The 21,061-nt window shown below is 38.5% G+C and overlaps 3 protein-coding genes across 3 annotated transcripts in view; 2 read left to right on the plus strand and 1 right to left on the minus strand.

The window, feature by feature from the left end:
* The window catches only part of LOC122658567, an 86,181-nt gene extending 68,249 nt beyond the window's left edge, over positions 1-17,932 (plus strand). The window contains exons 3-6 of the mRNA XM_043853580.1: positions 920-1,207; positions 2,782-2,918; positions 4,056-4,213; positions 17,920-17,932. Of these exons, the coding sequence (XP_043709515.1) occupies positions 938-1,207; positions 2,782-2,918; positions 4,056-4,200 (552 nt within the window). The 5' untranslated portion in view covers positions 920-937 and the 3' untranslated portion in view covers positions 4,201-4,213; positions 17,920-17,932. The remainder of the gene's footprint in view (positions 1-919; positions 1,208-2,781; positions 2,919-4,055; positions 4,214-17,919) is intronic.
* LOC122658326 (organ-specific protein P4-like) lies at positions 9,683-10,216 on the minus strand. Its single transcript, XM_043853247.1, has 2 exons — positions 10,104-10,216; positions 9,683-10,000 (listed from the first exon to the last, which is right to left on the minus strand). The coding sequence occupies exons 1-2, from the start codon at positions 10,146-10,148 to the stop codon at positions 9,683-9,685; spliced, it is 363 nt and encodes a 120-aa protein (XP_043709182.1). The 5' UTR covers positions 10,149-10,216.
* Positions 16,054-18,605, plus strand: LOC122658329 (pentatricopeptide repeat-containing protein At4g35130, chloroplastic). Its single transcript, XM_043853250.1, has one exon. The coding sequence runs from the start codon at positions 16,135-16,137 to the stop codon at positions 18,553-18,555; it is 2,421 nt and encodes an 806-aa protein (XP_043709185.1). The 5' UTR covers positions 16,054-16,134; the 3' UTR covers positions 18,556-18,605.
* The last annotated feature ends 2,456 nt before the right edge of the window (positions 18,606-21,061 follow it).

Below are 21,061 nucleotides of genomic sequence, written 5' to 3' on the forward strand. Positions count from 1 at the left end.
ATCATTGAAACTAAGAGAATCATTGAAATTTTCCAAGTAGCAGTGGTGGAGATACCATTTTCAGATGCAATGGCGAGTAGCAGAGAGAGAGAGCTTACCTGAAGAGTAGCAGCGGCAAGTAGCATTGGCGACCGAAGATGCAAACACCCTAGGCGATCAGAGATGAAGGTGGGGGGGTTGAGGAGAGAGCAGCGGTGAGGAGGTTTCGCGAGAGATTTGGGAAATAGGGTGATTGGAAGAGTGGGAGGATTTAGGGTAGTTTGGCCTTTTTTATTTTAATCTATTAAAGTATATATGGTATTTTAGTAATTCTACTTTTTCTGTTAGTTAGATAACAGGGTCATAGATGAGGGGGTGTGTTTGAAAGGTTTTAAAGATGAAGGGGTGTACATGAAAACAGACTATAGTTGACCCCCAATAATAATATGAGAAGGGGGGGGGGAGGGGAGGGGGAATGAAGCTGACTTCTATCACTCTTCATCTTACAGCCAAACCAACCAGTCAGTTTCTCTTCCAGATTACAATTGACTCTTTCACCCCCTGAAAACGACAACATAGTAGAGGCTTAGAGGATAGAGAAGAGCATTTGTTTTGGAAGGAGGGTTTTGGGGAGATGGGGAATTGCATGAGCCAATCTGAGGGTCACGTTTGAAAGTTAGGTTGGATTGGTAGATAATGAAGCCATGAGAGGAGGAGGAGAAGGAACAGTGGAGGTGATGGTGGTGAGCGAGTGGGTGGGGATGGTGATGGTTTTTTGATCCTCATCATTCTTATGCCTCTCTCTCTCTCTCTCTCTCTCTCTCTCTCATATTATCACTTACACTACTACTAATACTACTTCTCCAAGGTCCTGAAGAACCAGATTCAGAATCCATTCAATTCCTTAGAAGTTGGAATCATCAATTGAAAGATAGGTAGCTTGGAAGATTTTTGAGGGATGAAGCAAATGGATGTGGATTGTAAAGTGGATGGCATAAAGAAAACACCGTCAATGAGTTGTCCACCACCACCACCGCCGCCGCTGCCGCCGCCACCGCTGCCAAGATCATGGGCAACAATTAAACCATTTGCGAAAAGAAGTAGTAGCGTACAGAGTGTGACGAAGCAAGAGATTGCCAAGTATTGGAGACAGAAGCGCATGGAGGAAGAGGATCACCTCCTTTCTGCTATCAAAGCTGCCGCTCGTATCAGAGCACGTAATCTCACTGTAAGACACCACACCACACCACCTCACCTCACCTGTGTCTCTCTGAATTTCCAATTTCTCTTCTTTTCTTTTTACAGTTTAACTATGCTGAATTAATCATTCTTAAATTTTTTCAACTTCAGTTTATTCAATCTTCACTGGCTATAAACATAAAAGCGACTTAGGTTGCCTATTTGCCTGGGATCCGACTCCTCTCCAGCACACTTGTGCGTCGCACGGCGTGCAGTGCACATCATGTGACTGGAGAGCTCCGACCCACACGGCAGTACACATCCCGACATGCTGATGTGTGGATCTAATTTAAAGGACCATTACCCAGTGTTGATCACGCCTATGCAAGGTTTTGGGAGGGGTGAGTTTGGAATTGTTCCTAATCTTGGCATTTTTGATCAAACCCTCTAGACTCAAACCTAGGCATTTGCTTTGGTAGTCCGAACCTTTTACCATTGTTCTAAGCAATGACTCCTCCTGACCTTGTGTAATTGCTCGCCTAAAATAAGATAAGATCATCTAAAGTAATCCGGAGAGCGGGGAACATGGATTTAGGAATCAGTATTATACGGATGAGCCCATATCAGATGGATTTGTTCATTTGCCCCTGATTTATTTTATTTTTTTTTTTTTACTGTTGGCGCCGTACCAATCCACCGACATGGGATCGGCCAGGCATTGAATGGATTGGGAGTTTGCAGTTTAGAAAAACATATCCTTAAAAAAAAAAGAAAAAAGTAGAGATATAACAGTAGATAATGCTTAGCTTTGTTGATACTAATGCTTTGCCCTAGAAGTAGAGGATTTATGATGGAAGATGCATTTTGTTAATTTCTATACTGAAATCCTCCTAAGAAGGGAGCTGGTCCTAAATTTTTGGAACCATGGGTCATGGGGCATGAGCACCCCTTGGAATTGGATAACCTACAAATCAGATTTCATGAAGACTCACCACCCTTTCCACCATGGTTTGAGTTATCGATATCGGATCACTTGATATGGGCGATTCATATCGGTATCGCTAATCACCAAGCACAATACCTAACCAATCCTGTATCAGTGGAACAGTAAGGACTAAGGGTAAAAGTATCAGACCACCCTCCCCCTCTTTTTCTTTTTTTTTTTGGGAAAATAGGGGTGGAACTGTCCAATATAGGCAGATCCGTAACGATATCATATCGGTTTCTGGGATGGCTGATACCCGATCCGATAACGTGCACTTAATCCATGCTCTCCACCTCTAGAATGTTTGCAAATTAAAAACAGAGCATTGGTAAAATCTTTAGGAATTACCATTACAACACCCAAGTACCATGCCATATAAGTTAGTTTACTAACATTATTTTACACAATAATAATGGATGTAAAACGGGATCTAGTTGGGCTTGACTAAACCTGAGGCCTCAACCCTAAGCCAGTCAAACTTATCAACCCTAGCCCTGGCCCATGGGCTGAAATTCCAAGCCCCAAGCCCAGAAATCAGGCAGACTGAACTGGGCTCAGGTTTTTGGGACCTTAGTTGCACCCCTGTAACAGGAGTCAACGAAATGTTTTGGTTCCTTAAAAAGCTGTGTTTCCTGCAGGAAGAAGACTATAAACGTTTTGAAGAGTCACTGAATGACGATACCACCGACGCCAAGAAGAAAGACGAAGACAATACTACTACTACTACTACTACTACCAATGTAGAGAAAGAGCTTCGAGTAGGAATCAAAGACTGGTAATTAGTCCTTTTCCCCTTTTCCTCCTCATATGACTATATTTAGTTTAGTGTAGTTTCCTATCCTTTTTTTTCCTTCACTTTCTCCTTCTAGTGTAGCATAGTTTCCACAGTGTGATTGGACCCAGTTTAGCGATTCCGGATTTGACCAGGACCAGATACATTCACATTTCAAACCATCCCCCTTATGTCCCTCTCAAAAGGAAATTTTTTTTTTTTTTAGGGAAAAAGATTCCCACGATACCAAACAGGGATTCCTTCCTAGGTCCTTACATAATGAGTCATGAGATTCACACTGACACTCTCTAGTCTTTTCTCAAACAAAATGTGTCATTTTTTAAAATTTTGCATTTGTTTTCTACAAGCCAATGTGCCTTTTTTTCCCAGTTGACAATTGATAGAGGGTTGGGTGGGAAGCAATTTGCAATTTGGATCCTCTGCTGCCATCTGTCCATGCAGTCGGTGTGCAGCCTCACACAGGCAGGGGCAAAATGACCGCCCTACCCACTGCCCAAGCACCCTGCCCTAACTTAGATGGCTAGGCCCATCCGATTGTGGACTCATTGAATTCAAGGAGATGTGTGACAACAAGCAACCAATGGTTTTGAAAATGGACCAAGCATTGGATTGTCCAGGCCCAGCTATGGACTGATTGTACAGCCCAGCCCAATGGTCTCACCTGGACTAATGCTTATTGCCTAATGTGGATCATTGACCATTGGGCATTGTTGGTCAACGGTCTGAACAGTTCGACTTGGATCCGGATCTGATTATGGCCCAAGTCCCAAGTCCCAACTAAAAAAGTACCAATTTATGGGTCTGGGCCATGGTTCATGATCTCGGTATCGGTTGGATCGGCCGATACAGATCGGGATCGCCCAAACTCGGGCAAATATGACACTTTTGTCCCTGTTTTCTTATAAAAATAACTATTTTTTTTTTATATTTTTACCCCCGTCCGTACAGCTGGACCAGATCGGTATCGGGATCGGTCTCAGCCGATACCAATCTGTTCCGGCAAAAATCGGCCAATCCGATCCGATACCTCAAACCATGGTCTGGGCCGGGTGGACATGGATCTTACATTAAGAACAAGAAAATGGGTTTAACTTCTTATAAGTTGTAATTTTTTGACAGGTGGACAAAGAGCAAATATGCATATCTCAACCAACCAGCCATCGAGTCTATGGAGAAGCCGAAACGCTCCTCCACCTACATTCCCAACTTTTGCTTTTATAAAAGCCCTTCTTCACCCCACCCTACATCACTTGGGGTTTTCTAAACTCCTTAATTAAGTTGAAGAAACCACCTTAATTGTGTGTGTATGGTGGTGGACCAGAAATTGAGTGAGAATGTGAAAAAGAGTTTCCGGTTTTGATTTTTGTTTCATTGATAAAATTACTATTTGTGATTCTACAAACTTGTGTGTTAGAATATTAATTTTGAATGGAGTTGCTATTCCAATAATTTTAGTAGCCAATAATAATAATGACCTAGTTTCTCTCTATCTATGGTGAAGAGAGAATTTCTTCATCTACCTTATCTAATTCTCTAATTGGACAGGACAAGGGTATTTTAGACTATAAACAATAGGGAATAAGAGTTAATGATGAATTAGAGTTCAATCATTGTGTAACATCACCATTGATGCCCTAGGTGAACGAAAACCTAATCCTAATAATAATTTGGCTTCGTATATTTTTTTGTTTGTAAAATTTAGCTAATGATCAAACAAAAGCTACAAAAACATGCCATAAGATATACTAAACCAAAATGCTAACCTCGCATATTCTATCAGGGTCACCGCAAGGTTTTAAAACTTTGATAGAAACCGATGGGGTCGATTGATTACAACCCTTATTAATTTGAAATGAGTTAGGCCGAATTCGGGTGGAATCACCGAATTTGATTTCAATTGATTCCTAATTGATTTGAATTGAAATCGATGGAGACCAACCTTGTACCTGGTTTCAAGTTTTTAACCTTGTGACATTGTCCAATCACTTCTAAGAAAAATGATAATTATATTTAGGGGTGTTGTTCTCTGTGCCGCAGTGTAGGCTGTGCCCAGACACATGGGGGTGGGCACAATGACCACCCTATCCCCCTGCACAAGCTGCGCCAGGCTACCTACGTGCCTGGGCGCAGCCTATGCTACGGTACAGAGGACATTCTCCCTTATATTTAATTGCATTATTTAACTAGGATTTGATACCAATGATCCTAAATAACTTGTTGGGATAGGGCTGTGAGCCACAAGTGTGGTGAGGCTAATAAAATCTATGCTTAAAATTTATGTACTTGTGATAAGGTTAGTTGCTTCATTAGTTTCTTCTAGGTTATATTAGCATCTAATGAACTTTGTGCTTTAACTTCAAAAAAACAAAATACTAAAGCTAGAATACCTACTTAACATTTCCGAATTCTCTTTACCAAGTGATAGTATTGGTAAAACAAATTTAAAAATTAAAAATTAAAAAAAATGGGAAAATAGTACATACAAGTACAACAATTAACCTCTCCACTAGTAGTAGTTATGATGTTTTAGACCTAAAAGAAAAGCAATTAATAGTTATAATGTTTTAAGCCTAAAAAAAGTAGTGATGTTTCTTGATACATATTTTATAGGGTAAAGTTTTTTTGTTTTTATGCCAATCAATAAAGCATTTTTTTCTTATGGCATTTTTGTTGAGGCTTAAATTGGTCCACCTATTTCTTACCAAAAAGAATTGGTCCACCTATTGTCCACAATCATATAGGTGTTAACCTTAGTGCAATTTTGTTTTTATAAACAAGTGGAACTTTAGTTTAATCCTTGAAAATTGAGATAACCCTAAAATATAGGTCATATCATTCATATAAGAATTAAAGCTTCACATGTCCTAATCCAAGGGGAGGATTTCCCGTCAATGATCATTACCAAACAAAAAAAACTTCCCATCAATGGTCTATTTTGAGAGAGAGAAAGAGAGGGAGAGATCTTTTTCCTTAAAGAGCCTTTTGTGTTAATGACATAAATAAATGGAGGGTTTCCTAATAGGGTAGTGTAAGAAGGAACCTTCACATAACACAACCAATGAGGGCATTGATTGAAAAATGATATCATTCATATGGGGTCAACATAGAGCCCACATGTCAGAATAGGAGCGAGAGAGTTTTAGTGTGGCCCTATTGTTTATTAGGGGTGACGTTCTTTGCTCGGGAGCGCATGAGGGTGTAGGCTGCACCCATACACATGGGACAGGATGAGCGCATCATTTCAATCATTCAGGAAGGTGGGCCGGTCAATTTGCCCGACCACCATGTGTCTGGATTCATCCTGCACCCCTAGCACAGAGAACATTTTTCCTATTTAGTATGTGAGAAGAATATGAAAAAGTTTATACAAAGACAGCGTAGCAATCTTTTTCCTTAAATAATATGTTAAATTAGTACTATGTAACAGGGATACTATACTTTCTTTTGCTAGTAGCAATTATTTTGGATCAAGAATGTACATCAATTCTCAACTTGAGATGCATTTTATAATCATACCTAATCATAAGTATTCAAGAGGATTATAGATAGAGTCGCCCACTTTGATTTGGGCCTAATAAAACAATAATTACCAATTATTAATAATACAAAGTTAGTCCATGGCAAGTTGACCTATCTTCACCCATGTCATCCCATTACCACAATATGTACACGTTGACATGAGTAAAGACCTTTAAAATTAGAGTATGTAAGCACCGCTTAGGTCAATAGGCTTTTGCTTATGGACAGAAGGGTAACTTCCACATTTAACACATAAATCACTATTATTGTGAACCCATCCTCCGGAGAGAGATGTGTTGTCCATGGTAATCTAATAGGAAGGGTAGAATTGGAATTTAACAAATAATGGGGGAGAAAGTATTGCATGAGTCTAGAAAGTTTTCCTGCAGTACTGTAGGTGAAGGAAAACCCATGATGTTAGATAGTTCTTGACACGCTTCCTTATAAGATGAAATTTTGACAATACCTTTACCCTTCTCCATCCCGACACTTCCTGATAAAGGTTAGGTTCCGTTTCGATTTATGGTACGAAATGGTTTTTTATATTTTTGGGGCGCAATTGTCAAAGGCTTATTGACCATCAAAGCCCCACAAAGAGGCAAGAGACGATCCACAAGGGACGGTACTCACATGGACTTCACTTTTTAAAAAACAAGTAAATGTGGACTTGATATCGCTAAGGAGACTTGAACCACCAATCAAACTCCTGACGTAATTCTCCCAAGGAAGTAGCGAACCACCAGGGCAAACTTGGATCGATATACGAAATGGTTTCATTCTTTATAAAGTGTGATTGAGTTTGTGAAAATGGTGGAATCGATTCCTTATTATTTGAACGGAACAGTGGGCGTGGGACTCAAAATTCATAGATGATGGATAACCGCCAAACTTAACTTTTGTAAATTTTTTTCAAAAATATTTTTAAAGAAAAAAATACTTAAATAAGGAGGGAGGGAGGGAACTTTGTCAACTCTAAGTCTAGTTTTTATTAATATTTAAATACTAATTTATTTTTTAAATTTTTATTTTTATTTTATTTGGCAGCATCTTAGCGATGAAATAGTTATCAACTAGCTAAAGGACAACCATAGATACTATTTCCATTTAATGGATACCTGTTTAGAATTTAAATCCTCTTCAATTTCCTAAAAATGCCTATGGTCAGATGTTTAGCGCACGAGACTATCGCCACAGTGGGGTCTGGAGAGGATCATAATGTACGTAACTTTATCCTTTTTTTTGCATAGAGACTATTTCCACTTTCCATATTTGAGTCCAAACCACTTGATCACAATAGAACAATCTTTACCACTCTATTCCATTTAAAAAAAAAAAAAAACGACTAATCAAGTTAATTGATTATGTTAGATCATTAGATTATATATGTCAGAGGCTCACAGTGTCTTACCATGCAATGAGATCCTTTTATATATATATAATGACACATTAATGCTTTCCCCCCACCTTTAAGCAGGAACATTATAAGGTTGCATATATGTCACTGTGTCTATGGTATTATACCATGTATCATAATCAATGGCACAATGCTCCCCCACCCTTAAAATGTTCCAGCAGGATCATCACTAAGCTAACCCCCACATGCATTAATTAAATGCACTTAATGGGTGTTTTGCATTGTTTTATAAGGAAATTTTTCATTGTTTCCCTGTTCCTCTTCACTCATCACTATGATCTCATTATTATTTTATGAGGAAAAGAATGCTATCTAGTCATGTGGCCTGTGTGGCTCTTGTGTCTAGACATAGAAGCACGTGAAAGTACTGTGCTGCCCCAATGAAAAGGTGAAAATCCTGTCCAAGGCGATGCTTGCGTGTGCACTCCCATTGGCCAGCCCATGCAGCAATCTCTCTCCCTTACTTTATTTATAGACGAAGGTCTAAAATACCCTTTTCACTATTTCGGGTGTCCCATCCAATTAAGCATATGAACCCATTCATGTAGATATTCTCTCTTCATCGTGGGTGAGGGACAGCTCTGTCCTTTACTTATATGGATAAAACATTTGATAGATGATCCGCCCACCTAAGCATGACTAGGACGATCATCTTATCGTATCTTGTACTCATGTAAAATAATAATTTGGACAAATATTAAGTATCTTGGGAACAGTGTCGATTGGTCATATATTAAATTTTAGTCTCACATTCAATAATTTAGCCTCCCATGTATGTTGTTGCACCATTCTATGTAGTTCCATACATCTTTTTAGTAATTCAATATTTTCCAATGTTTTATTTTGTCACTCGAAAAATTCTGTTTATGTTGAAATTTGACATGTGTGTAGAGGGCTTTAGGATCTATCTGTCCATCAAATTTTAACCCGATTTAGCTTGTCATGTGGCATAAATAGGTGAGTCACCCTTATGGCCTTATTCATAGATGATCTGATTTTGGTAAATTCTGTAAGGGAAGGTTTTTTACTACTATTTTTCCCAATTTCAAAGCAAGATTCACTTTTGGTGGGTTTGTATTCAACAAAAGGGATTTTCTTTAAAAAAAAACCCTTACTTATTTTATTTATTTGAAGTAATTCAGATCCTCTATTCTTGAGCTGCCCGTCAAGACACGGTGAGGCACGCAATGACTGCCTTCCCTAAATCTCCTTTGAAAACAGATAAAAAAACCAAGGAAAACCATTTGCATTGCAGTGGATTCATAAATGTTCAAAATAAAATCTTAATTTGGCATTGGAAATAGATGTATTAAATTAGTGTTCTCTATACTGAGGTTGCTGGCTAGCAGAGCAAAGCTTCCAAATATCTAGTAATAAGTTAAATATGGTCCATGGCTAACTATCAACATTCTCTTCCTTGTTATACTACTTGAGCACAGCTTCAGAGTTGAAGACAATAAGTAGTTTCTCTCATTCCTTCTGCTGCAATTCAAATTGGAGGGCATCTCTGATTAGCTTCAGAAATTAACTTGGTTTCACATCTGTGGAAATAAAACAAGGAACACAGACAAAAACCAGAGGAATGAAGCTCTCAACTCTCATAGATGCAAATCACCATATCATTCAATAACATTAAATAGGATATTACACAAACCCATAAACCCCAAACAAATCACATGATAGTGCACATGCACACACACACACACACGAAAACAAGAGAAAGAAAGAAAAGTTGCAGAATCTGCTTGTATGCAGAGACAAACAGTAATGGGGTTCTGTTCAAAAGTCCTCATCAGATGAAGACAACTTTCAGTTATTTTCTATGCTTAATGTCCTTAACAACAGATTTCTTCTCTTCTGTCCTAACATTGATGCTTGAATCAGTACTGTTCGTCTTAAAATCCTTCATAGCTGCCTTTTCTACTTCTTTATGCTCATGATAGATGATTGCAGTGCTCTGTAGACTTACATCTAGGTTAAATTTCTGCTCCTTATTCTGTTTCTCCAAGGGTGTATCAAATCCAGAATTTGAAGGGAGAAGCCCTCGAATTGCTTCTGGCATCTGTTGATCCTTCATCACATCATTCCAATATTCTCCTGGGTTTTTTCTTGCATCAACTGAACCACTAAACTGCAACAGAGGAATTAAAACAATCACCTCACAGTCACAGTCACACCCAAAAAAACAAAACAAAAACCAAGACCATATAAGAGCTTTTGATAAAATTGCTTACCAAGAGAAGTGAAGAAAGTGTGAGGAAAGCCAAGACAAACTCCATAGTTGTTCTTCTTCTCAACTGTAGCAGCAACTACTTTGGCTTCCTCTGTTTGCATGAAAGTCTCATGGAACTCTTGCTCTTATTTATAGCTGTTAGATTGAAATAACAAGATTCATAAAGACCCCATTTGATTAGGAGTAATGCTGTCTTCATATAGTTTTATATAAATACTTGTTGTAATTATAACTTCTGTATAGCAGTAGCCAGACATTATCCCCAAAAACCCAGAAAAAGAAAGAAAAATTGTGTCTAGCCGACACTAAAAGAGTCAAAAAAAACCAAGCAATTTAGATAAGACAAATGCATGAGATGGGAATGATGTAATTAAGATTTTGCTTAAAAATTTTCTATGCTGTGGTGACTGTGATAAGGTGACAGTAGACCAACCCTGAAAGGACAACACACGTTCATGGATCATGAGTTTCGGGTGGGTTTTTTGTTTGTTTTGTATTCCTATGTATTCTAGCTTCTTCTTTAGTAAGTCTTGGTGGTATCCATGTGCCTATGGACATTGTAAAATGTTTGACTTGGGAGATGGCTAAAAACCATTAGAAACCCAAAAAAAAAAAACACATGGTCAAAGGATTCCCATGATGTCTGAGTTGGAACCTCATCACCAATAAGAAGGTTGGAATGGATTTGTTGTTATTATCAAAAATAAAACAAAAAAAAAAAGAATGGATTTCTTCCGTAGTAAGTCTATATTTTGTCTGAGGAGAGAGAGTGTTAATGTGAATCCAATCACTCATTTCGTGAGAGATGATGAGATGAAATCCCACTCCGTCATTGTGAGGATTTTTTCTCGTAAAGAAATTGGAAAAAAAACCCCTAAAAATATTATTTTGGTAAGTATGGATTATATTGGAAGATATTGTGTCTCCCTCATCAGTTTGATAAATCTTACGAAAAGCAACTACTAGGCTGTGTTTGGTATGTATTCTTGGAATGCGTTGTTTTTATCATCTGAGAATGCAAAATCGACCTAGAATACATGCCAAGCACAACCTATTTCTACAGATTTGGGTTGTAAAAGACCCAAGTTCGAATCCCCTACCTTTCACCTAGTGAACCTCATCCTTCTCCAATAAAAAGAAGTTATTATGGCTGTTTGGGCAATTGTATCAATAAGTTTTCTGACAATAGTCAATTTTTCTTATATATTTCTTCAACCAAGTTCAAAAGGAAAGCTCCCACACAAAGAGGAAGGCCTTCTTTGGTGGTCCAAATATTTGTCATAGGCAGTTCAATTAGGTCTCAAATTTAGTGAACATGTAGACCCCAAGATGCCCTACTCACGTATCAAGTTTAAACTCAAACAATGTTTATCAAGTGGCTAATAATATTTTAAAAAATTAAGACTGTGAGAGAATGAACAATATTGGTCAAAGTACATTAAACATGCATGGACATACATAGGATACGTGTGAATACATGAAGAGGATTTGATTGAATTAGGCTCTAAACTTTGACATTTGACTAATGGTCTATTTTTTTATATGTATTTATTTAAATGGGAGAGGATTTCTCACGTGTTTGGGAAAGAATATATATGCCACATCAATTGGTGTCTTGAAAAAGGTATCATTTATGTGAAATTCATATTTTTAAAATAGATAAAAAATAAAAATAAAAATACATGCATGGGGCCCTCATTTTTTGTGAGAGGGTGTGCGAAAGAATTGACACTTAGACAGTATCTGGATCTTTTGCCTTATTTAAATACATGCATTGAGTGGGTTTTGATGTTTTTTGTTTTTTTTTTTGGAGAGGTTTTCCCACTTTCCCATGATGCCAGTGTGGGGAGAAATCTATACCCACACCAATAGGTATCCTGAAAATGATATCATTTTATTATAAAAAAAAAAAAAATGATATCATTCGTATGGAGCCTATATTTTTTTAATAGAACGGGAAAAAATGAAAAGAATGAAAAAAAGAACGCTACTTGATCGCGTGCAGTGCGTGACCCCTGCGTCTATACATAAAGGCCACGTGAATTTTTCCATATATATGTATGTATGTGAATGGAAAACTGTACACTACCGAGGTGACAATCTATTTAAAGAAATAAAAACAAAAGATAAAGTGGCAACTTTTGCCTTTTTGGGGAAGAGAACTTAGTTAGTAAGTTCGGGAACGGATACATACGGCAATTAAACGGACTAGACGGTAATAATACTTTTCAAAAATCCGGCTTCATAAAATGCATATGATAATAATACGGTACGTATTTAATACGGGTATAATACGACATAGACGACAATAATACTTTTAAAAAAACGGACATATATTCATTATATAACATGCATTCACCACCTAATAAACAAAATAATATCATGATTTTATTAACTAAAATAAACACAATAATATAATATACTATATAACATCTCTAAGATTATCATTTAACATACCAAAATATCAATAATCTACAAGAAATGAATGTAGATTGTCTGAAAATGACATGAGCAAGTTGATTACCTTATCATTAAATCATTCTTCCAACATTACATTTCTTTCTATCTACAATGAGATAACCATATATTTTTAACCAGATGTGTTCTTGTGAAGGGGGATGAGTTCCCACTAATTAACCAACACAAGACAAGAGGGAGAGTTCCAGATATGGATCTCCACTGTACACATTAGCTACAAGAGACAGAAAAACAAGAATAAAATAGAATAGAGATTGAGCCGTTCTCGCCAATATCACACCAGATTCATTTGCTTCACTACCACCATCAAAGTTCAAAGACCAGATAAACAAGAGGAGAGTACAAGACTTAAGTGCCGCTTTGTTGAACGGAGATGGCGAGGATGATTGGAGATGGAGGGTGGCTACTGTTGCCTGCTACGGTTGGATGTTCAACGCAAATCGAAAGGGACGAAAGGGAAAGTGAAATCGTTTCCCTAAATTCTAATCTTTTGGATAAATTTTTTTTTAAAAAAAAAAACGTATAATATGTGTATTATACGAGTATAATACTCGATCGATTAAAAAAATACGAGGATGGGAGTATTATACATTTAAAAATACGGAGACGCATATAATATGCGTATGATACGCGAATTTACTAACTAAGGAAGAGAAGAGAAGGTTTTTGTGAAAATTAAATTAAACTACGAGTTTTTTTTTTTTTTTTTTTTTTTGATGAAATTAAACTAGGAGTTTAAAAGCCCAAAACTTTACTCCCATGTTATTTTAATTGGAGTAGGCACTTTTCCACTACAAAAGTTCTAACCCCACCACTACTAATTTCTCATTTTTATATATTTCTTTTACAACTGTTTCCGCTTTCACTTACCAAATGTTCCCCTCTTTTTTCGACAAAAAAAATAAAGATCCCTCTTTTACTCAAAAAAATAATAATATTAAAACTAAAAAAAGGGGGAGCGTTCTCTATAGGGGAGAGCAAGGCCATGTGCACATGACAATCAATAAGAACGTGCGTTGGCATCTCGGGGACAGGATTTCTATCTTTCATGGAAGCAGGACAATCATTTCAATTTTCACCTTCCATTGTGTTTGAGCGTGGCCTACCCCTCCTCCTCCACAGAGAACATTTTCCCATAAATAAGTGATCCTCTCCCCGCCTGTAGAATATTCCTTCTCCTAATTTTATTTAGTGCAATTTCTTAGAAATTGATCAGTTTTTTTTTTTTTAAATAAATTGATTGGTAATAATAATTCTATTAATTTTTATGATGAAAATATTGTTAAATTATTGATTCTAAAGAGCGTCCTAGTGCATGAGACTCCCGTTACTTTAGGATCTAGGAAGGATAAATATACACAACTTTCCTCTGTGCTGTAGAGGGGCAAAATTCATTGAATTTTGGTTCTACTTATATAAAATTCAATGATTAGATCGTCTACCTCAATTAATGGGTTTATACCCTAAACGAATCTCAAACATTATCTTTTCTTAAAAAAAGAAAACCATTTCTTTGAACTCATATTAGATTTGCCAAGTTATTGTAAAGTCTACATAGATTTACATCACAAATAGGGTTCAAGACATCTTCACTATACCTGTTAATCATCATGTTTCTTATTTTAAAGGGATTTTTTTATTTATATCCATTTAATAATTTATAACTTAACCTTTTTAATATAATATTTATTTTTTTTCAACGAAATTAATAATGACGTTTCACTTGATTATTCAAAAAATATGCATGACGATGACACCTTTTGATAATGACATAATGGTACTTAACTTTTTTTGAAAATCCTTTTATATCCTTATCTTAGAAACCTTTTAAGAATGAGGCAATGGACAATTAAAAGAAAGTGTAAAGTCTTTTGTACATTTCACATAAGAAGGCCTTCTTATACGATCCACCTATTTTTTGCAGTGTGAATAATGTGTTTATTTAAATAGATAGGGTTTGGTTTGGATTAACCACATGTCAATCTTCGGTTTAATTTCATTATATACCAACCCATTAATAGTTTTTAAAATTTTTTTTGTTAGTAATTATAGTTTTTAAAATTGGATATGGGTATTTGTATTGGTCTTGGCTGATATTGATACCTAATGCATATCAATCGTATCGGCCTAAATTGGATGGTTTTGCCATCATTTTTAATAAAAAAATTATTTTAGACAAATTTACTCTCAATAAGAACCGTTACATTAATATAGGATCGGCCATGTATCAGTATTGGCATTGGTTGATACAATACTGATATTTGAAACCATGATTTCTTAGAATAGTTTATCAACCTAGAATGCATTTCGAAAACTGCATACCAAGCACAGCCGATAATGGCCTTCTCAATGTTCCCAATAGCCATCCCAAGACACCCAGACCCATCAGTGAAGGAATTCTTCCTTCACCATGGATGAAAGGAGCTACCACCGTAGTTATTTCAGCTGATTTTATTCTTTGTTTTATTAGGATCGCAATCAACAAATTTTAGTCATTTTGGCTGAAATTATTTTTGCCTCAACAAAAATAGTTACATAATACTATTGGGCTTGCATAACTATTTTGGCTAACTTACGATTGGGTTATAGTCCCCCACCACCACACCTGTACACACACATATGTGCTCAAACATACACTCGTGCATCCAACACATGCATACATACAGACATACATACATACGCATATATGTACACACATAAATGCATGCATATTACACATGCACGTGCATATAGACGCGCATCGGCGCATGTGTGCGTACACACACTTCAAGAAATCAACATTCACATAGTTGCTTTAGGAATAGGGTAGAGGCGTGGGAATCCTTGTCCCCTCCAATTCCTCATATGGGGGTGGAAATGACCACTCTACCCCCTGTCCAAAAACACTGCCCAAGGTGGGGTCCACTCCCCCCTATTAGAGGAATTGGAGGTGCCCGCGAATTGGAGGTGGTAATTATTCAGAGGCGTAGAGCCATGGTTTTAAAAAACAGTAGCTAGGACTGAATCATGGAATCGGTCTGATCCATCCATTCAAAGCTATATTTGGAGGTGAAAAGGGGATCGGCTCAATAAATTGGTCCGATTCAAGTTGAAATATGAAGAAATGACTAGGAATCAGGCTGATCCAGATTAAATTGGCCGATCTAATTCCGATTCAAGCATTAACGATTAGAGGGATCGGAGTCAGCCGGTTCACCGATCCGATTTCCAAATCTTGAAACCATGGGTAGAGCCGTAGAGCTTTCTAGTTTCTCAGGGCTTTGGGCCTAGGCTTATGTATGGGCTTGGATAATGGGCCTCCACCAAACCCTTACTTTTTGTTTGATCTCAGGCCAACCTCACATATCCCGAGTGATAAAGTCCAGCATGACACGTGTCCAACTGAGAGCGTTTAGTTTGCATTTTCCCGGCTTAATTCATAAAGCATAACGGCTACTGTTCGCTGGCGATTCCAAGTTTCTACCCGCCACAAATAACGTCCCCACTTCCCACACTTCCCACTTCACCCTATGCGTCCAAGCGGGTACTGAACACTTCAATTCTGACCACAAAAAATGATGATAGCTCCTGCTTGGACCTTCTGCAATTCAAACGCTCCTGAAAACTTCTCTTGGGGCAGAGGCCAAAGCCCAAATGGAAACGCAGATAAGAAACCTTATATCTTGATCAACCAAAGAAGCTCCAAATCAATTCGCAACAATTCAAATCGACCCAAGATAAGGAGCTCTTTAGTCAGCCCTCATGATCTCTCTTTTACTCGCACTCTATACTCTTACGTGGATTCTGGGTGTATAGACAAAGCTATTGCCCTGCTTGAGGTTGCCAAGAACCCAGATCCCTTCCTTTGGAACATCATGATCAGGGCTTCTACGGATAATGGGTTATACCAGGAGGCCATTGAAATTTACCACCGCATGCAGTTTGCAGGTGTGAAGGGCGATAATTACACGTTCCCTTTTCTAATTAAGTCTTGCACTGCTTTATCCTCCTTTGTAGAAGGCTTCAAGGTTCATTCGAGGCTGATCAAGTTCGGATTGGACTCTGATATTTACATTTGCAATTCCCTCATCGTTATGTATGCGAAGCTTGGATATATTGAGTTCGCAGAGAAAGTGTTCGAAGAAATGCCCTTGAGAGATTTAGTTTCATGGAATTCTATGATTAGTGGGTATGTCTCAGTTGGGGATGGGAGGAAATCTTTGTTGTGCTTCCAGGAAATGCAGGCGCTTGGATTTGATCCTGACAGGTTTGGAATCATCAGTGCTCTTGTGGCCTGTTCTCTAGAGAATAATCCACGAGGAGGAAAGGAAATCCACTGTTATGTGGTCAAATGCATGTTTGAAATGGATCTCATGATCCAAACCTCACTGCTCGACATGTACAGCAAATGTGGAAGACTGGATTACGCTGAGAGGTTGTTTGATAGGATTTCTTCAAGAAACGTTGTGGCCTGGAATGCAATGATAGGTGGCTATGCTCAGAACGCTCATCCCCTCAAAGCATTGTCCTGCTTGATGAAGATGCAAAATACTGATAATTTGAAACCTGATGTGATCACTATGGTGAATGTGCTCTCTGCTTGTGCACAATTAGAAGGTCTTTTGCAGGGAAAATCCATCCACAGCTTTGCCATAAGGCAAGGGTTTCTGCCGCATTTGGTTTTGGAGACTAGCTTTGTTGATATGTATGGAAGATGTGGAAAGCCAAAATTGGCAGAGCGTGTATTTTACCTGATGAAAGAAAGAAACTTAACATCATGGAATGCCATGGTTGGGGCTTATGCTCATAATGGGTGGAACATAGATGCCCTGAATCTATTTAGATACCTACAGAAAGGGCCTCTCAACCCAGATGCTGTTACAATTACAAGCATCCTACCTGCTTATGCGGAATTAGCCTCACTAAGAGAAGGGAGGCAGATCCATGGTTACATCACAAAATTAGAGTCCGGTCATAATAACTTTGTCTCAAATTCTGTAATGTACATGTATGCAAAATGTGGTGACCTTTCTACCGCAAGGGAGGTTTTTGACAGTATGACATCTAAGAATGTGATTTCATGGAACACAGTCATCATGGCATATGCGATTCATGGGTGTGGTAGAATTGCTCTTGAATTGTTCTCTGAGATGCAGGAGAAGGGATTTGAACCAAATCGGAGTACTTTTGTTTCAGTGCTATCCTCATGCAGCATTGCTGGCCTGGTTGATGAAGGATGGGAGTATTTCAATTCCATGAAAAGGGACTACAACATTGATCCTGGAATAGAGCACTATGGATGTATGGTGGATCTTCTAGGTCGTACTGGAAATCTTGAAGCAGCCAAATGTTTCATAGAGGAGATGCCCTTAGTCCCAACAGCGAGGATATGGGGATCACTACTGACTGCTAGTAGAAACCATGGAAACATACAATTAGCAGAGTTTGCAGCAGAGCACATTCTTAGATTGGAACATAACAATACTGGGTGTTACATTCTGCTTGCTAACATGTATGCTGAAGCTGGGACGTGGGCAGATGTAGAGAGGTTGAAATCTCTTATGAGGGAAGAAGGCTTACAGAAGACAATTGGGTACAGCATGGTTGAGCTGAACAGTAAGACATGTGGCTTCATCAATGGTGACAGGTCCCACACTGAAACAACCACAATCTATGACGTTTTAGATGTCATATCGAGGCTAATAGGGGAGCCCGATTACATTTCTAGTACTTCAAGGTTTAGCGTAGTAGATTTTACGAAGAAAAAGATGGGCTTACCCGGCTATCATGGTGTGAGGTTGGCAATTTGTTTTGGTTTGATCTCCACAGCTGTTGGGACTCCCATCCTTCTAAGAAACAATGTGAGAATATGTGAGGATTGTCATGGTGCTGCGAAGCAGATCTCCAAGGTTACCAGAAGAGAAATAATAGTAGGGGATGCAAGGATCTATCACTACTTCAGAGGTGGATATTGCTCATGTGGTGATTATTGGTGATTATTTTTGTTTAGGCACACTAAAAATTGAACAGCTACACAGTTTTCCTTGAAGTAATACAGTTTAAAACCTGTACATGTCTGTATATTTCTCCAATCAAATAAGAGAAAATAATTGTTGGTTTTAGGAAAAAAGGAACATCTTTGATTTGTCACTGGAAGGGAAAGGGAAACATTACAGGTTTGTAGGCTCTTAACAGTTGTAACAAAGACCCTTAGCCCGCCTCTTGTTTGCTGTCCCATTCATCTTGCTTGTAGAGTTGGTACCACAATCAAGCAACGCCTTCTAGGTGGAAAAAAAGCTAACGCCACAATCTCCTCCACCGTTGTTTAATGAAACTCGAAGAATTGTTCAGCCCGACAAGTCAAACTTAACCAGTTTGGGCATAAACATCTACAGAGAATTGGTGGAACATTTAATCAGGTTATTGTCGGGTGGCCGCGTACCAAGTGACTGGGTAGAAGCTCTTGAGTTCTCACCCACTTCATATTGACTAGGAAGTTGAGAAGTGCTGAGTTTCTCAAAGAGATCGTTGAGGCTGGAAAGGAAGCATACGCTGCCCTTGTGCATATTCCAACATAATAAATAGTGGGGCTCACACTGAAACTCTCTTTTCCAATTATGATCATGTGGACCTTATATGGACGATACCATTATCCAGACCCTCATAGGTGTAGCAGTAGATTCCTTCTTGCATTGGCTACTGAGGAATCCCCCCGTTATAATATGAGTTTGTTGTACCTCGAATTGGTGGTTTGGACTCAAAAAGCTTGTGGCTAGACACTCTTCTGCTGCTTTCTCTACTTATCAAAGGTCTAGACTCTAGATAAGCTCTACTGGATGATTGGTACTTGGAAGGGAGTCCAATGGGCTGCCGGACCCAATATTACTTCGGTCTGTGGGTCAAGATGGTCCCTTTTGAGAAATATACCAACTCAATCGGGGATTTTAATCCTCTCCAATTCTTAAAGTTGTGCAGTGCGATAGTGCTAGGTGGAGATGTTGACACCTGGCAACTCGGATATCCAACGATCCGAGCTCAACATAAGTCAATGAACTCGAATCATTGGATGTCCAAGCTACCATGTGTCGATATCTCCACCTAACACTGCCGCATTGCACACCTTTAGGGAATTTGAGAGGATTATTTTCCACTCAGTCACACTTGGGAAAGGAAAACTTTTGAGTCTGGATCAGCTCCTTGAATGTGGAGTGTAACTACCCTCCTCACAAAAGAATATTTGTGAAAATAGAAAGTAGAAACACATGTGTTATCACAAAACCGTACATAAAGCCTTAATGTAGGGGAACCAATCCTGTCTCGAAACTTTTTGTATCAAGGATGACATTAGTATACTTCTGCCTATATTAATTTGGGCTAGGCTGGGTTGTAGGATTGATAGACCGGTCTTGGCCTTGCTTTAATGTCAATTCATATCCTCTACGATGTGCTGCCGATAGCGGCTTGAGCAGCGCACAAACAAGGCGTGTTGCAATTACCGCCTTACACCTGCCTGAGCGTCTTGGCCGAGCGGGGGCAAGGCGGTCATTGCATCATGCGCTATTTGTGCGCCGCTCAGGCTGCTACAAACAACACACTGTAGACGATCTGGATCCCTTTATTCTCTCTCTTTCTCTCTCTATTGTATTTGTACCTCATGGTTCAGTGTGTTCGTCTATGCTGCTTGCTTAGAGAACCCTCTCTAAAAATTAAAATACTATAGCTGTATTGCCTTAGGATGCTTACTTTCATAAGCCCAAATGCGAAACTGTGTTTGGGCCCATGGTCTTCCGTGTATGGAATACCTAACAGTTTAAAAATTACTTTTTAGTGTATTATTTTTTCATATTTCCAACTTATCTATACCATCACCTCCAAAAATATATATGTCCCGACCACTTCCTTGAGCTGGGTTGCTTGGGCAGGGGTAGGAGAGGGTGAGGTTAGGTTGCACTGCTGTGAGGGTGAGGTTGAAGATGGAGTTATGGTGTAGGATGAGGGAGGAGGTGTGTCTGCAGCTGTAGCTAAGGGTGTTGAACAGTCCGATTTCAATTAAACTGTTTAATCAAATGGTCTCAATTTTAAATCATAATCAAACTATTTATTAAACTGATCGGTATTATCTTAGTTTCATAATATACAAAGGAGAACAGTTCTATGTGAGGGAGTGTATCACCCATTTCTAGACACAATGAGAGTCGAAATGACCACCCTGCCCTTGTGAACAAGAGACCCCTAACCAAATGTAAAATATTAAGTACCTTAACTACAATTTAATAAAACGTTAGATACCTGAAATGCTATTTACTAAAAATAAAAAGGATTCAGAGAGTGGGTGGGACTTGGGGGAGAAGGTAAAAAGCTCTTACCCAGGGAGTTGGTTCCAAAACGGGGTCATGGTTAGGTGCAGCTTGCTATTGTTGCAGCGCGAGCACCACGTGGGCAAGTGGCAACCCCACGTACCATCTACCAGCTCCTCACCATGTCGTACGGAAAACAATTAAC

Source organism: Telopea speciosissima, chromosome 4, assembly GCF_018873765.1.
Source record: "Telopea speciosissima isolate NSW1024214 ecotype Mountain lineage chromosome 4, Tspe_v1, whole genome shotgun sequence".
Lineage (NCBI taxonomy): Eukaryota > Viridiplantae > Streptophyta > Magnoliopsida > Proteales > Proteaceae > Telopea > Telopea speciosissima.

What these genes read in the sequence shown, in the direction of transcription:
- LOC122658326 (XM_043853247.1), bottom strand. Translation starts at nt 10,148, where the DNA reads ATGGAGTTTGTCTTGGCTTTCCTCACACTTTCTTCACTTCTCTTG. An exon ending in CACTTTCTTCACTTCTCTTG is followed by an intron (nt 10,001 to 10,103) that starts GTAAGCAATTTT and finishes CCTCTGTTGCAG; the next exon opens with TTTAGTGGTTCAGTTGATGC.
- LOC122658329 (XM_043853250.1), top strand. Translation starts at nt 16,135, where the DNA reads ATGATGATAGCTCCTGCTTGGACCTTCTGCAATTCAAACGCTCCTGAA.